Source organism: Chelmon rostratus, chromosome 11, assembly GCF_017976325.1.
Source record: "Chelmon rostratus isolate fCheRos1 chromosome 11, fCheRos1.pri, whole genome shotgun sequence".
NCBI lineage: Eukaryota > Metazoa > Chordata > Actinopteri > Chaetodontiformes > Chaetodontidae > Chelmon > Chelmon rostratus.
Window position 1 is genome coordinate 17,728,083 of NC_055668.1, and position 17,206 is coordinate 17,745,288.

General features: G+C 43.0%; 1 protein-coding gene across 4 annotated transcripts in view; it reads left to right on the forward strand.

Moving 5' to 3' along the window:
* Positions 1–17,206, forward strand: part of LOC121613550 (ankyrin-3-like) — a 128,072-nt gene that overhangs the window by 68,408 nt on the left and 42,458 nt on the right. For all 4 annotated transcript variants that reach the window (XM_041946995.1, XM_041946997.1, XM_041946996.1 and 1 more), the window contains exons 6-21: positions 986–1,171; positions 3,326–3,424; positions 4,883–4,981; positions 5,231–5,329; positions 5,923–6,120; positions 6,882–6,980; positions 7,197–7,295; positions 7,431–7,529; positions 7,632–7,829; positions 9,399–9,497; positions 11,639–11,737; positions 13,763–13,960; positions 14,096–14,194; positions 15,045–15,143; positions 15,267–15,365; positions 15,513–15,608. In XM_041946995.1, the coding sequence (XP_041802929.1) occupies positions 986–1,171; positions 3,326–3,424; positions 4,883–4,981; positions 5,231–5,329; positions 5,923–6,120; positions 6,882–6,980; positions 7,197–7,295; positions 7,431–7,529; positions 7,632–7,829; positions 9,399–9,497; positions 11,639–11,737; positions 13,763–13,960; positions 14,096–14,194; positions 15,045–15,143; positions 15,267–15,365; positions 15,513–15,608 (1,965 nt within the window). The remainder of the gene's footprint in view (positions 1–985; positions 1,172–3,325; positions 3,425–4,882; positions 4,982–5,230; positions 5,330–5,922; positions 6,121–6,881; positions 6,981–7,196; positions 7,296–7,430; positions 7,530–7,631; positions 7,830–9,398; positions 9,498–11,638; positions 11,738–13,762; positions 13,961–14,095; positions 14,195–15,044; positions 15,144–15,266; positions 15,366–15,512; positions 15,609–17,206) is intronic.

Below are 17,206 nucleotides of genomic sequence, written 5' to 3' on the forward strand. Positions count from 1 at the left end.
ACAGATGAGGTCTGCTCCGCTCGCTGCCTCTCCTCCACGGCTGCTGCTGCTGTTACTGCTCTGATTTACGTTGCTCAGCCTGTGGAGCCCGCACACACATATACTTACTAGTCACCACACGTATGCACAAGCACATGCACATACAGAGATAAATAGCTGATGGGGTTAATGGAATACCCCAGCCAGTCTCTCAGCCTGCTGGTTTACATCTATGGGCTACGTGCTAAAACACGGGACGCTCTTCAGGACATGCATACACATACACATAGAGTATTTTTGCACGTAGGCACATGTGCACACACATCCAGTACTCGTGTGAACATGATATATGAGTGCAGGGACATCTGCACGCACACACACACATTCATACTTAGAGTATGCAGACATGCACTCCTGTGGCAGGAAGCTTTCAGCTGAATTATGCATCTTAAGGGTGATGTGTATAGGAGATAGCCTTTTCCACCTCATCCCCTCATTATGTAACTTACATTAGTGTCCTATATGGTGAAGAGGCTTAGAACAGCTCGACAGCTGTTTGACACATGGGCTATTAGGTTATGATTTACTATCCAAAATGCTCTAAGCAGGTCAGCCTGTCTAAAGGTTGAACTCCAAAGCTGTAAACCCAAAGTATTCAGATGATTCTTTTTTTTCAGAGCTCCTAAAAGTACCATGGGAAACTGAAACAGGAGGTTTGATAGTGGCAACATAAATAAAAAAATGTCTTAATTTATTGGATCATATTTTAAAACTTCTGTAGGACTCAGTGGTCTTGCATTGCTTTCCTCTAACCCTGCAGCCAAATAATAATAGACAGATATAACATTGCAGCATAATCTCTCCATTACCTACTCCAAACCTGTAGGTGTGACTGGATGGATGATCATATCATCCGTCCAGTCACACCCCACATCACATATCAGGTCCGTCACGCATCACAGCGCCCATCCAGCCCCAGTGACTCCTCTCTCTCCCTCGTACGCAGGACGGCTTCACCCCTCTGGCGGTGGCCCTCCAGCAGGGCCATGACCAGGTGGTCTCCCTGCTGCTGGAGAACGATACAAAGGGCAAGGTACGCCTGCCTGCCCTGCACATCGCTGCCCGCAAGGACGACACCAAGGCCGCGGCCCTGCTCCTGCAGAACGACCACAACGCGGACGTCGAGTCCAAGGTGAGTGACGCCGCCGATGCAGCCAGTCTCTGGTGGTGGATCTTCAGCTGGTTGCTTTGTTTTTTGTTTTTTTAAATCAGTTTGATTATTTGAATGTTTAATTGTTTCTTTGATTATTGATGTCTTAGGTTTTCTTTGTCAGTTTCTCGATGCCTTTTTTCTCCTTCTCTCTCGGTTGAATTTGCTTTTGATGCTTTTTGGCAGAGGGGGCAAAGGAGCAGAAGAACATTTTTGTTTGTTTTTGCATATATAGTGTCTTTCTCAAACTTATAATCTTATCAACCCAAATCTTAATAACACTGATTTTATTATTTTGGACTGAGCTCCTTCTCCCCTCTCTCTGCTCCTCCACTTCATATCAGTGGAGGCCCTTTTCTGTTTTTTTTGCGCACTAACTGCCCATTCTCTCCTCTCTTGGCTGACTCTGTAGATGATGGTGAATAGAACAACAGAGGTACACCTCTACTCTGTACATTACGTAGTCTCTCCATCGCAGCTCATAAAAACTCTGAAAACAACAACAACAAACACTCCAGTGCCCCTGACTTGATGCAGTAGTGTTTCTGCAGCCCTTTGTCACTCCCCCTTTCCCATTTTAACTCAATCTCATCTTCCTCTCCATTGCTTCATTCATGTAGTGTATATCTCTAGTCATAAAGAAAGTCAGAGTAATAGCGCATGTTGCACTAATACTGATTTCAGAAATCCTGAAGCTGGAGGCTTGGGTATCATAGTTGTCCTTGATCCTAATAGTTTCATGGTGTCCAAAGCTGTTACTTTTGGCAAATTCTTTCAGACTGTTGACAAAATGCCATCCTAATGTGTCCTGACACAGTCCTTCCATGAAACTGATTAACGTGATAACCTGTGTTAGCATGAAAAGTGGTTATCACTCATCAAAAAGCAGCAGTTTGTCCGTAACCTGCATGGCAACCAAATCCCCATCAAGCTGTAAAGGAACCCAGCCTCCCAGCAACAGACACTTAGTCTGATTAGTTTACTAGTCTGCCCTGTATTGATTTTAGTACTTCTAATCCTCGACCCTTGCACCTAAAGCATTTTGCATGGGACCAAAGCAACAAGCTACCTCAACTCTGCTTCTATGTTAACAAAGGCCTCTTCGTCACACCAAAGCCAGGTGGCCACCTTCTGTGTGAGCCTGTTTTGGTTGGCATTGTCTCTGGCTTCGGCAGGCTGGCCAGTTATCTGGTGTGATTCATCCAAAAATGGCTTTGTTGATCTGAGGCTCCTGCATTGTGGTAAACAAAGTTGCACAATCAAGATGGAAGAAAGTTGGTGGAGATGTTGTAAACGGCACATTAGCCTGCTCTACGTCCACAGATCAGACTGTAATAAACACGTTTTTTAAAATTTCGATTACTTATCTGTATCTATCTATATCTGCAGAAATATTTCTTCAGTTGGGATTTTTGAGGCACCAGATATCAGCGGAGTTAAAACACATGTCTGAGACACCTGCTCTCCACTGGATTATTGGTTATTTGAAATTGGGATTCCGGCGATTAGATCGCTTAATGTGAGATTCATTCACTCACTGGACAGATTGTTTCCAGTGTCCCTCTGTGGCTCTGACAGCTGTTGCTCACTAAGCCAGGGGTTTTGCCAGGAAATTACCTTCATTCAAAATGTTAACAAACGGACATTAGGTTCATTTGCAGGACAGTTCTTGCACACTAAAAGAATCAGGATGTTGCAACTGAGATCATACAGATTATCAGTAATTATGTCGAAATAACATCCGTCAAACTACATATATTAACTCTCTTGCCTATAGTTTAACTTTACTTTGCGTGTGTGTGATAGTATAATGAGTTATATTTCAGAATCCTGTAAGCACATAGAAGCCCATATGGTATACTAGTTGTCAGCATACCATTGGCCCCATGTCTGATGCTTCAGTAAAAGGACTTTCTCTGCCACTGTGAGGAAAGTCAGGTGTTAGCGTAACAGTGTATAGTAGAGTGTGTCCTTGTCTGATGGAGTGTGACCGTATGTCAACCATAGCCCTGTGTAGACTGCTATAAAGGCCAAGGTCTGTACTGGATTGTACGTGTGGTGTATTTCACAGTGTATAATGTAACGTGTGTGCTTGTCTGTTTGCGCGTGTGTTGTACGGCTCTCTCCAACCCTCAGAGTGGTTTCACCCCCCTCCACATCGCGGCACACTATGGCAATATTAACGTGGCCACGCTCCTGCTGAACAGAGGGGCTGCTGTGGACTTCATGGCTCGGGTGAGTTTATCCTGCCCTCTGCTGTTTGGGAGGGGTATTACCAAAATTCATGGCAAACAAGTGTGAATGTTTATATGGTTAAATGCTGCATATACTGAAACAAAGATCCCACACAGCTGTGAAACAGTGCTTTAGTTTACTTTCCATGACTTATTATTGAGCAATCCCTCAAACCCCAGAGGCCTGTTTCACACCAGACATTTTGACTTGTCATAGTAGAAAAAGCCCAGATGTTAACGTTAACAATGGCTGTGTTCTATTCAAGTGTCCCACTAAGTCATGGCAGTGTGACTGTGAGCCAGCATGCGCAATACCAATACCCTGAAACTGAAGCAGCTCAGTGGAATTCAGCCATCAGTGATTTTACTTATACCTTTTCCTACAGTGACATGGAAAAAGGCATGTTGTATTCATTGCACTCATCATTTTTAAGGTTATTGCAAACAAAAGCCATTCATTAACACTAACAGAGGCCTTCAGGGGTTAGAGCATCAGCTGGAGAAACAAATCTAAAATGTGGAATGTGTGCAGAACTATCATTTTAGTAGACTTGGCGTTCGAGAGGTGGCGGCACCCACTGCAGCTCCTACGAGAGAGGAAAACACTGTGAGGCCAGAAAGACCTCCAAAGTCAACAGTCAACATTAAAATGTTGCACAACTCTTCTCCAGCACACTATACACTGGAAAAAAGAGCATCCAGTTCCAGCACATTTCATAGAACTGAATAATCGAGTCTCTTTCCTTTAGGTATGTCAAATGCAGGCGGACATTGCTCCTTTTTGGGAACATTAGGAAGATGTGTTAAAGTTCAGCAAGTAGCAAGGGGCATTATTATCGTTTGATAGGAGACAAATTCCCTCCTGTTATTTAAATGAAATACACAGCATTATGTTACATTAGCCGACATTTCTCTCAATATTCATATTTGGCTTTGATATAATAAGTATTTATTTATCTATTGTGAGATCTGCATTACAGTGCAAGAGTGGGTTCCATTAAAAATGTGTTTGTTTCCACATTAGACATTAGCTAACCAGAGTCAACTATGGTCTGTAATTATATCAGCCAGTGTGTGAAGGGGTGTTTGTTTGTGCTGCTTTTTGACACTGATTACAGGTTAGGTCCAAAGAGTCTGCTACAGCAGTGGAGATAGATGGAGTTAAACAATGGAGCTGCTTTACAGATGTTTGCTTGATAATGAAACACTATGTAAGCTTAATAAGGAGAGTGCAGGGTTTGTATTAGAGCTCACCAATGAGAAATAAATTACACTCAGTTTACAGTCTACAAGATTACAGGTTTTGTATCTAATGGATTAATTTCATTTAATTATAGGCATTTATGCAGGCATAATGTTTGCCCTTGTGTAATAATAATAATAAATAATAAATCATTACTTCTAATGAGAAAGCTGAATCATAATACAAACTTCCTCTGCTTTCTTTTTTTTTTTTTAGAATGACATCACGCCACTTCATGTGGCATCGAAAAGGGGCAACAGCAACATGGTCAAGTTGTTGCTGGACAGAGGGTCCAAAATTGATGCAAAGACCAAGGTGAGACCGTGGATCCAGTTCTCCTCAGAGAGCTAAAAGACATTCAGAAATGCAGCACATGAGGTGGAATGTTGTGATCTTTTGGAGGTCAATAGATTTAATTTTCAGTTGAAGTTTTCCAGGCTGACTTTTCTGTCTTCCTGTCTTGATCAGTAAAATATAATGTTTGCAGGAAAAAACTCCCTGTTTTTATTTATTTATTGCCTCCTGTGATTTGCCATCGTCTTTGTGGTCTCTCCTCTTTTCCAGGATGGGCTGACACCTCTTCACTGTGGGGCGAGGAGCGGGCACGAGCAGGTGGTAGAAATCCTACTAGATCGAGGAGCTCCTTTCCTGTCCAAGACCAAGGTAGCTACTGGGACAATCAATTTAGGAGACGCTGCTTAGCTCAGAATAGGACAGGAAACATCACAAACACATGTAATCCACTTTTATTTATTTATTTATTTTTTTACACTGGCTGTTAAAACATAGAACAGAACACATTTCACTTAAGAACACTGAAATACATGTTTGTAAAAACTAGCTTTCCCAACCACACAGAGCTATTTGAAATCTGGACAATCAGGACAAGATAGCAGGGCTGTTGTTGTTGCTGTAGTGTTGTCGCATTGTCTCCATAACGTGTGTGCGACCTCTCCAGAACAGCCGGTCTCCGCCGCGTAGCCCTACAGTTTGCCCGCGCAGGACCACCAGTGTAACAAAATAGACATTGTTGTAATGACCTCGTTATAACAATGCTTCTGTAACCTTCTCAGCAACTTCCTTCACAGTCTTTCCGTGCAGCGCATTGGCCACGCCCTAACTGACTGTGTCTGTCTGTCCATCTGTCTACGTGTCCGTCTGCGTGTTTGTCTCTCTCTCTTTGTCTCTCCTCTCTCTATTTCTCTCCCCCCTCCTCTCTCTCTCTCTCTTCCTTTCCCTGTCTCCCCCCACTATAGAATGGCCTGTCGCCGCTCCACATGGCCACTCAGGGGGACCACCTGAACTGCGTCCAGCTCCTGCTCCAGCACGACATGCCGGTGGACGACGTCACCAACGACTACCTGACGGCGCTGCACGTCGCTGCCCACTGTGGTCACTACAAGGTGGCCAAGCTCATCGTGGACAAGAAGGCCAACCCAAACGCCAAGGCTCTGGTATGGATACAGGGCTGGACAGGGTGGGAGGTGCACGTTCTTATTGGACAAAAGCATCCAGTAAACATAAAATGTTATATAAAGCTTTTACTTTTACACTTTTACAGGAGTGTCTTGGCTAAGACATAAAAGATAAAGGTTACAAAACAAATACACCACAAATTAAAGTCAAATATAAAAGCAAATAGATATGATCAGAACTATAATATATACTTGATACTAGACTGATAATGGTATTGCTAGCTAGTAGTTGCTGAAAGACACTATTTTTTCTGTTGGTGTTCTCCTTGTAAAGAAAAATGGATTCATTAATTGAAATAACAGAGGAAATGTGCAAATAATGCACTATTTTATTGCACTGTGTGGTTTTTGGTTAGAGAGGATCATATATAGATGGTGCAACCAAAACTAATATATGAGGTAGAAGAGAAGAAAAAAATACAAGTGAGAGAAACGAGAGAAGAGGTGGTTGAATTCTGAAATTCTTGAAGCTGACACAGAGGGATGAAAAGACACTTTCTAGGAATCGGGATTCGAGAAGGAGGAGAACAATCGAGAGATAAAAGGTTTCCTTCTCACCCTTGTGGTTTGCAGCTGACATTTCCCTGCACCGCTCGTTCATTTCCTGGCAGATCATTTGCTTCTCCTTATCAGCCTAATAAAAGCAGCCGCGCCGTCGCAGATGAGATGTTTAGTGACTGTGGAGGGTTCACTCCTCACAGGATGACGTTTTTTTTAAATTCCTTTCTTTCTATGTGCAGAATGGTTTCACTCCGCTTCACATTGCCTGCAAGAAGAACAGAGTGAAAGTGATGGAGCTGTTGCTTAAACATGGAGCGTCTATCCAGGCTGTCACTGAGGTACCAGACCTGACCACATTTTTTTTTGCTTGACTCCACTTGTTAGCACTTGGCACCAGAAGTGGTTTCTGTTCTGATTTTAACAGTTCTGAGCTGCTGACATACCTTAACAGTGCTTGTATTTGCTTGGACTTAATGTCTCTTCTTGACAGCTTTGCTAAGGTTTGATATTTATTGCAATGTTTCACGTTAATGATCATATCTTTTTCTCTACAGTCTGGCCTGACACCCATCCATGTGGCGGCCTTCATGGGCCATGAGAACATTGTGCATTCACTGACACACCATGGAGCATCACCAAACACGACCAACGTAGTGAGTGGATCATTTCTAACGTAACGTTACATGTTAGAAGTCCATTTTTGTCAAATAAATGCTCCTGTGAGTTCAAATCCAGCATCATTGCACAAAAAAGGCTCACACTGATGACAGTTTCTGTGTGCCCTCCAGCGGGGTGAGACAGCTCTCCACATGGCAGCCAGGGCAGGCCAGGCAGACGTAGTCCGATACCTGCTCAAGAACGGAGCCAAGGTGGAGACCAAGTCCAAGGTTAGAACAGTGAGCCTCATTATCAATCACTGTGATGGGGAGAGAACAACAAACAATGATAAAGCACCAGGCCAGAAGTCACTTTCCCTTCCTTCTCCGCAGGATGACCAGACAGCGCTGCACATCTCCAGTCGGCTGGGGAAAGTCGACATCGTCCAGCAGCTGCTGCAGTGCGGCGCCTCTGCCAACGCCGCCACCACCTCAGGCTACACCCCCCTTCACCTGGCTGCCCGCGAAGGGCACCAAGATGTTGCTGCCATGCTGCTGGAGAACGGAGCCTCACTCTCCTCCTCAACTAAGGTGGGTCTGGTGAAGGATCTCATTCCAATGGATGAGGTAAAGGAGTGTCTCTTTTTCTTTCACATGACATCACATACACTCAAACACAGACACACACCTCTGAAGAACCAAGTGACATAGATCACGCCGTCTTCATTATTTCAGTGCCATGTATCTCCACTAGTGGGCACCAGTCTCCATTTCCAATCGCCTCCATGATGCTTATCAAGTTTATTAGTTGCACTTTGTTGCTGCTTAATATGATACAAAATCATTCATAGCCCCTCCTTACCTTCAGGTCAGTGGCAGTATTAATGTTGGCCCAATAGTTTAAGACAATTCTTCTGACCTTGGGACATTTTTTTTTCTTCATGCTCGCAGTTGATGAATGAATGGATGCATACTGTCAGTTTCTGGTGTTGGTGGCTTCACGTATGACTAATTGCATGGATCAAGGTCAAAAAAAGATGTAAAATAGGCTTTATGGAATTAGTTAGTGCATGTGTGTGTGATATGTTGCTGGGGGGCTTCTTTGAAGGTGACCCCTGTCAGTAGAACAGATTAATGAAGGGTAAGCCCCATGGTGCCGGTGCTCTCTCTGTCACACACACACACACACACACACACACACACACACACATGCAGCATCTTTTGGGACATCACCTGAGTCAGCTGTTCAACAAAATTATGTCACACCAATCTGGGAACAGAGGAATTGGGGCCTGGAAACCATTAAATTGACCGACTTATGACTTTTATGAAACAAATGCATCATTATGGTGGCCACATATTTTAAAACATTCAAAACCAATGTCCATATCCACCAACCGATCTTATCTTAAACGATCCTTTACTGTATAAACTGTATGAATACTGACTGTTGCCAATCGCACAAATGAGGTCGTGTGTTTCAGAGCGTGGAATGGGAATCTGTGGGAGTCCCACATTCCTCTGGAAAATATGACCTAATGTCTTTAAATATCTCCACATACACCCAGGAAGAAAGCCAAAATTAACATTATACAGCAGCCGTTTATAGTCCTGGAATATATGAGGAAATGAGGGCCTTTGGATCAGCCTCTCAGGGTATCACACACCTTAAAACAATCTTAAGTTCATGTGACTCAATTAGTCATACACAGATAATTCATAAATCGTCATCAATTTTAATGTAGTCAATTAAGCATTTAGCTTATGTAATATAAGACTTTATAGCAGGTAAAAATCAGTTTCAATTAAACAGATATTTTAGTTTGATGATGCCTTTGAATGCATACGTCATGTCAAATGTTATCCAAAGAAAAAACCTTTATGTGAAACCATTGCAGCTGATGGAGATTTTAATTTTAAACCATCTGTTTTGAATAAAATAAATGGACTTTGAACAGGGTGATAAGCAGCATAATCTTTAAGTTTGACTAAAAACTATTTCTCAAGTTTATGTTTCAGGTGTGCTGCTACAGACGTGTACAAATCCTTTTTTTTTTTTTACAGCTTTTAAGTTAAAATGGATATTGTCATTCCTGTCATATTTTCCATCCTTTCCACTGTCTTTCATTCGAATGATGTATCTTGTTTTGTGCTCAACAGAAAGGGTTCAGTCCCCTGCATGTGGCAGCAAAGTACGGCAAGATGGAGGTGGCCAGTCTCCTCCTGCAGAAGAGGGCTGCACCCGATGCTGCCGGAAAGGTGAGATGTTGTAAAAGAAAAGAGTTGTTCGACACTCTGTGAAAGGGTCAGTCTTAATCTCGATCATCAATTAAAGGTGTTTTTGTATGTGTTGCTGCTGGAAAATATGAGCTGATTAAACAGGGAGGGGCCTGGCACACATAGGACTCTACATATTGGACAGGAAATGACACTCCTACACAGAGCAGCAGGGGTATGAACTCAAATCATCATAACAAGCAACCAACAACAAGGTGTGTCAAGATCAGAGTTTTCAAATAATCCTTCAAAATTCATGTGAACAGCCAACAGGATTATTAGGGTCTGTATGCAAAAGATAGTCTTATATGACAAAGTACAAAACATCAAGAATAAAATGGATATGCAGCTGCCGAGTTCTCCTGGAGATTTTTAATTATCGATTTTCAACTTTTGTAGTGATATCTGGCCAACAAATGGCCAAAATCAGGAAGTCGTTCAGATACTGTGACCATTTGTGTCGCTAAGAGAGTTAACAGAACCTTTTTGGGGTTGTATTTTCCAAGCTGCAGCTGGGCATGGGGGTGGTTGTGTGGAGGAGTGGCAGGTTTTAGCGCTGATCCCAGACCAACACAGTCAACAGATGCTTGTCCTGTTGCAAAAACCTTCTGGGTAGATTTGCTTTTATTCCCCTAATGCACCCATTCCACCTCCACATGCACACACATTTGTATGCACATGCACACACACACACACACACACACACACACACACACATTGACACACTAAGCACAGGCCTACTGGCACTGATTATGGTGTTTGCTAGTTGTGTGTGTGTGTCTGTGCCACCATCTGAGAGCATTTAACATAATGGCAGTCAGGTATGATAATGAAGCTTCCACAGTGCTTGGTGGTGTCGCGTTAAAACCAGTCCCATTGTAACACTGAGTCTAAACACAAAGTGAAATCAGGCCTTTATTGTAGTTAAATTATGCTGATTTTCTCTCCAGATTAGAAGAAACACAACGACTTATTCGGTTTTCTGTGCAAAAAATGTTTTCTCTGTGAATTAAAAATATATGTTTTCCACCTGTCGAGTTGTAACAACACATTGCAGCAGCTCACAAGATGCTCAGGGTATATTCTGCACACTTTTGTTGAATACACGGGACATTCCAGTGACTCAGTGAGCATCCTCGTGACTCAGGCCTGGTTGCTGAGTCTGGAGGGGATTTTAATCCAAGATAATAGCAACAGCATGCTGCTACTGCTCCTGATAGCACTCTAATACTGTTACTCCTCATACTGCTAAACAAAAATCTAACTGTCACATCATTACTGTCCAATGAAAACCATCTATCTCCAAATGTGGCACTTTTGAATTTTGCCAGATAAACTAAATGACTAAAGGGGAGCTCCACCGATGTTACTCATCAAAGTATGTTCACAGGTCTTGAGGACTACTGTTGCATATGTGAAAAAAAGTTATATAAAGCCTTTTGTGGCTGATTAAATGACACAAGTAATGTCACTTGAGGCAGCGCTGAGTCTGGAGACTGCAAGTTTGAAAACAAGAAAATCTGGGGGTGTGCAGACCTCTGTAGCCCACTCCTCATCTCTGCTCGAGGCTAGCAGCTTGAGGCAACATGAGCTGCTACTAGCATGCCATGTGATCTCAGACTGAACAGTCTGTGGTGGAGTCGCTGTGTGGTGAACGTGGTTGCCAAATTTGGACAATGAAGAAAAATATGTGGAATTAAAAAGATGATGTCTCTGGTTCTGCTGCCTCGATTTGACCTTTTAAAATGTTCCTTTACAGGTTAAAAAAACCCTCCTCCTTCAGATACTTAAGCTTAATGAACCATTTAGATAAAATTAAAGTTGTCACAAAGTTGAGTTAAAGTTGTCATTTTGGAGATGACATGATCTCCTCCGTGTCTTTTGATAGTGTCAGTCTCCCCTAACGTCTTGATTTCAGCCTGAGGTTGTTGCTCTGAACTGTCTCCTGCACTAACTCTCATCTTAGCTTGCTGCTCATCTCCCCTCATGTCTTCAGATTCTGTTGGTTTGGTTCTTTCATTTTACTTATCAGTGTGTGTGTGTGTTCAGCGACCTTCTAACCTGGTGTTGTGTTGCATGCTTGTGTGTGTGTGCGTGTGTGTGTGTGTGGGTGGGTGTTTTAGAGCGGACTAACTCCACTGCATGTAGCTGCTCACTACGATAATCAGAGAGTGGCACTGCTGCTGCTGGATCAGGGAGCTTCCCCACATGCTGCCGCCAAGGTATCCACACAAACACACATAGAGAATCTCCAGGCTTCTGCCCTCTGCGCCATCCCAAACCATTGATAATGTTCTGTGTGTAATCTACATGTGTGTATGAAGACGCTCGCCCATTTTCTCTCGTTCCATCCTGTCTAGTCTTTGAGCGAATGTGCAGCTTTGAAATCGCTGCACCAGAGTTTAGCTCACACTGCCAGCATATTGAGCTCGGTGGTTTACGGGATGCTATATTTTCATATTTCTCATAAACTGGACAGCACATGTGAATGGACTGGTTATGCATTATGCACGTCGTAAATTACTCCAGAGTCAGCCACTACTTCAAATCACCCACTTTTGTGATGTCTGTTCCAGAGCTGTAAATGTTGTGTGTTCCCTATAAAAAGCAAACAACCCCGAAAAGAAAAAAACACTTCAGTTACTGGGCTCGTTGAAATGTCCGACACACACAAACACACACAGCCAGTGACACATGGTCAAGTTGTGGTCGGTCTCCTGCAGGGCTTTGGTAGTCTGTCAGAACCGCAGAACAAGTATGAGCAGAATGGCAGAACAACCAAAATATGGCAGGAAATGTTTTTGGCTGGAGCGTCAGTCAAGACAGACATCCTGCGAGCGGGGGCCAAAGTCTGTGAAGCTAATTTATCTTTGCTTGCTGTCTTCCCTTTTTGTTACTGCCTTGTCTCCTGCTAGCTCTCTCTCTTTCTCTCCCTTAATCTGTATCAGTCTCTATTTATTCCTCGATTTTTCCTGCCTCCCTCCCACACTCTTAGTCATTCCTGCCTCCCTTCCTCTCAGTTTCTCCCTCTATAAATTGTTTTTCATTTGGCTGGGTACTAAACTTGGTGTGCTTTGGACTAATTTAAGTCCTTTTTGGAAAGGGATTAATCTCTGTGTACTAGAGGAGTTGTCTCGAAGTGTTTGCACACACAAATACGAGCACCGTTTGATCACAGAGTAGTGGCATAAAGCACGGTGCATGCGTCGTATCCATCGAAACAATGCTCTTTGACTTATAAGTATCGCCATAAGCTCAAGCACAGTGACAGTGGTGCCACAGACACCTTAAAGAATGTGTGAGTGTTCCCTTCTCCACACTCACCTCTTCCTTCCACTCATTTAACTCACCCCTCCTCCTCTGTGGACCCCAGCACTGCCCAGAGAGTTGAATAGAGCCCACCTGCAGCTCCCTCGACCACCAGTGGGGTTTCTAACAGGCAAATGTATTAAAATGTCTTTAGTCTTTAGTTTAATGCTGTCTTGCACGTCCTCTCCATAGCAACCAATGTAGGAATGTCAGAACGGTTCCTCTTTTCGGCTGCTCTGCTCCTCTGTCCGTTCATTCTGTGTCTTTTACTGGACCTTGCTGTATTAGTGTTGTTGTACGTGTTCAGCCAGCTGAGGGAAACCTTTTGTCTGAGATCTGAGCGATCTGAGATGGTCATTCACAAGCTCTTCAAGAACTGGTCGTTCTCCCTTCAATAATAAACATCAAATTATCATTAGTGGCTGAACTAATGTTTCCAAAATATTTGGCACTCCGGCCTTCATGATTGTCTGTAAATTGAACTCCTGGTCTTATTATTATTATTCTTATTATGATATACAGTATATTCCTCTTCTTCTCATTCACCTTCCTCTTCTTCTTCTTATCATTAGATCATTAGCTTTGGTGTCGTGACTTCGTGGATCATATGTTAAGATGCAAAATGTTGAATTTGGTCAAATCTCAGCATATTGACTTTTGTGAATGCTGCCGCTTTATTACTATTTTTGCTGAACTACTAAAACTTCTCATCCTGATTCAGGATCAGGTCTTTTCAGAAAATATTCTTATTATATGAAATGTATTGTATATAGTGAATAATATAATATAATATATAATGAATAAGCCCAACCTAAAATATATGATAGAAGAAGGCACCTAATGACAGTCTTCCTTGTTTTATGCAACACAACAACCATCAAATCCAGAAGAACTGGAAGAAGACCTCCTAACCCCTGCATCTCTTTTGCTCGCCTCAGAATGGCTACACGCCACTCCACATCGCTGCCAAAAAGAACCAAATGGACATTGGGACCACACTGCTGGAGTACGGCGCCGACACCAACGCGGTGACGCGGCAAGGCATCAGCCCCATTCACCTGGCCGCGCAGGAGGGCAGCGTGGACCTGGTGTCGCTGCTGCTGGCCAAGAACGCTAACGTCAACGTGTGCAATAAGGTACCGGAAACTAATCTCCAGCGTCCTGTTTCCTGTGAGAGACGCCGTGTTTCAGTCTTGTTATGCGCGCCCACTGTGACAAATGTATTGGAGTGTTGACACGTGTTTGTGTGTGTGTCCTTTACGCATATACAGAGCGGACTTACACCACTCCACTTAGCAGCTCAGGAGGACAAGGTCAATGTTGCAGAAGTCCTTCTCAACCACGGGGCTGATGTCAACCCACAAACAAAGGTAAAGCTCTCTCCAGTAGTACACACACACACACACACGCACACACAAACACTGTCACAGAGATATTGGTCTCTAAATCTCTTCTTGAGGTTTGCTGCATAACGTTATATTTACACGCATCATTGACTTTGCTGCATATCTCTATGTCTCCGTGTTTTCACTCCATTTGAACTTTTTCTAAATATTTTCAGTGTAGCCATGGCATCGGAAAAATATGCTCACACACAGTCTTGGGCACGCACACACACACACAAACACACACACACGCACACATGTTCGGCCAGAATCATCTCAGGTGTTACATAAATAAAGGATTGATACCTGAGTGGAAGGTGTTCTTTATAGATGCACCACACACTGCAGCAAACACACACACACACACACACGCATGCACATGCTCTAATATTCGGTCACACTCTGTCAGCTACATTCACTTACACACAGACACACACACGGGCCTCATAACAGGCTGCTCACGTTCATGTAGCTGAAGGTTGGACTAACGCAAGGTCATCTTGTGCGTGTGTGTGTGTTTGTGCTGACATGACGGTTGTTTACTGCGAATAGGTTATTCACTCACTGATCTCATCCATTATCATTATGCACTGTACTCATAATTCAGCGGGGACATGAAATAGAGATAAACAGAGATAACATGCTCAGAAGTGGAGGCAAATCAAGTTTCTTCTTACTCTGTCTTTTCTCACAATAACAGCCGGTTCTTTCAGAAACTGAGACGAAACATGATGAGGCTTCCTGTCAGCATGCACAACTGTATTTTCCTCTTGTTTTTCATCTGCTCGACCTTTCATGTCGGTGTCTCTTCCTCCATCTACTTTCCTTCATGCAGATGGGTTACACTCCGCTGCACGTGGCCTGTCACTATGGCAACGCAAAGATGGCAAACTTCCTGCTGCAGAACCGCGCCAGAGTCAATGGCAAAACCAAGGTAGAAAAACACACACACTCGCTCACATGCACAGTCTTATATTTCTGTTTTTGTGTAAATCTCCTTTTAGATCCTGACATATGCATTGACACATATTTCCTCTCTTTCCCTGCCTCCATCTAGAACGGGTACACTCCTCTACACCAGGCAGCTCAGCAGGGCCACACCCACATCATCAACCTGCTGCTTCAGCACGGGGCCTCAGCCAACGAGCTCACCGTGGTCAGTGCACAAACACACTGGCGCACCCACACACACACACACACACACACACTCCAGCAGAGCTGAGGCTCGATGAAAAACTGAATGCCCTTTGTGTTTTCTGTGAGCCTCCTGTGAATAACTTCCTGTTGGTCTGTCACTGGTCAGAATGGGAACACTGCCCTATCCATCGCCTGTCGCCTTGGTTACATCTCTGTGGTGGACACTCTGAGGCCCATGACGGACGAAAATCTGACCACCATGGTGAGACACTGTTTTCCTGTCAACATTTCATATCACCAATACATTTCAAGCTAATTCAAGTCTAATGAATATTTAAGTAAATTGCAATCGGTTGAATTGGAGAGAGAGAGGAAAATTGGCATGGGTCATGCTGCATCACTGAAAGGTTTTTTCTTTTGGTTTTTTAGTACCCAGACGATATGAGACGGTATAAAAAACATGAAAATTCAGCATTATGAGTTTAAATAATCACGCTAATGGTTTTGCATGTGTCAGCACATTTACAAATCTCATACACTTTGTATCATTTACTCATTTCAAATAGTTAAAACAGTCCATTTATTTCCTGTTTTCCAAGCAGCCATTGTTTTTTTTTAATTATTAATTTCTTAACAGTATAAAAATCAACTTGAAACTAGCTTGAGAAAAGTTTTAATGAAATGTAAGTGAAGTTGTCATTCAACTTTTTGTAATTTTGTCAATATATATTAATACAGTTGCAAGCAAGTTTGCAAGTTTCTCATGTCAAAAGTGGGCAATGTGAAATAAATAGTATCATGTTGTTGTTTGTTGCATTAAGAGTGCTGCTGTTTGCTTTGGAAAATCATCTGTCGTAATGGAAAGTATCTGTCTCTATCAAACTAAAACTCGTAAAATTATTGAGCTGCTGTATTGAACAGCGTCACCGAGTCCTTGCCCGAATTAAAACCTGGCCAGTCAGCCAGCAGCACACTGCGAGTGGAGTCAGTGTGTGAATCCTGCAAATCAGCCTGCAAGTAAGCCAGCAAGTCTCGCTGTGTCACATGTGTGAAGTTATCCTGATTAAGAGAGCGAGAGAGGGCTTAGATCGGAGCTTAAGGTTTCTCCTCAAATAGCCCAGGTCACTAACAGCGATCTGATCCCCACACGTGTGGAGAAAGATGGGCAGGAAGACGGGTGTGAAAGTGTGAAAGAAAGAGAGGCGGGAGGATGATGAAGAGGTGTGAGGGGGACAGAGAGTGAAGAGGCGGAGGTCACTGAGGATCCTGCACAATCAGCAGCAAAGTGTATTAGTCATAACTGAGGTAACTTAAAGATCAAGGTCGTTTCCCCACACCTTTGTGTGATTGATCTATTATTCACTGTGTAGAGGCCTCTGCTGTTGTTTTATGTCTCTATTGAAGCTACATCTGCAGCCTGCAGGACCTCTGCTGGGCAGTTATGTAGGTAAAATGGCCTTCGGACATACAGTATCATTACTTCTTACTATGACAAGGACCATGGCTAAGATTCAGTTTAATGTCCATAATGGAAAATATATATGAAGGTCACACAAATATTTCGTTTCATCTGATATAAGACTTTCAAAAAGATTAATCTTCGAGACATACTCCCTGGTTGTATTATTGCAAATGATAGCACCCATGAAGCCCTGTATTTTACTCTCAGCTCAGTGCTGCTCTTGTAAAGTGCATTGGGTTTCAGAACATTAGGAACTTTGCAGCATCATGCGATACTTTAACAATATCAGTAAGCATAATATTCAGGATTAGGATGTCAAGGTGTGTAAATGTGCAGCAAACAGACAAGAGACTGCTTATGTCATTTGATAGTTGAGTATATCGACAATTAACTCGAAT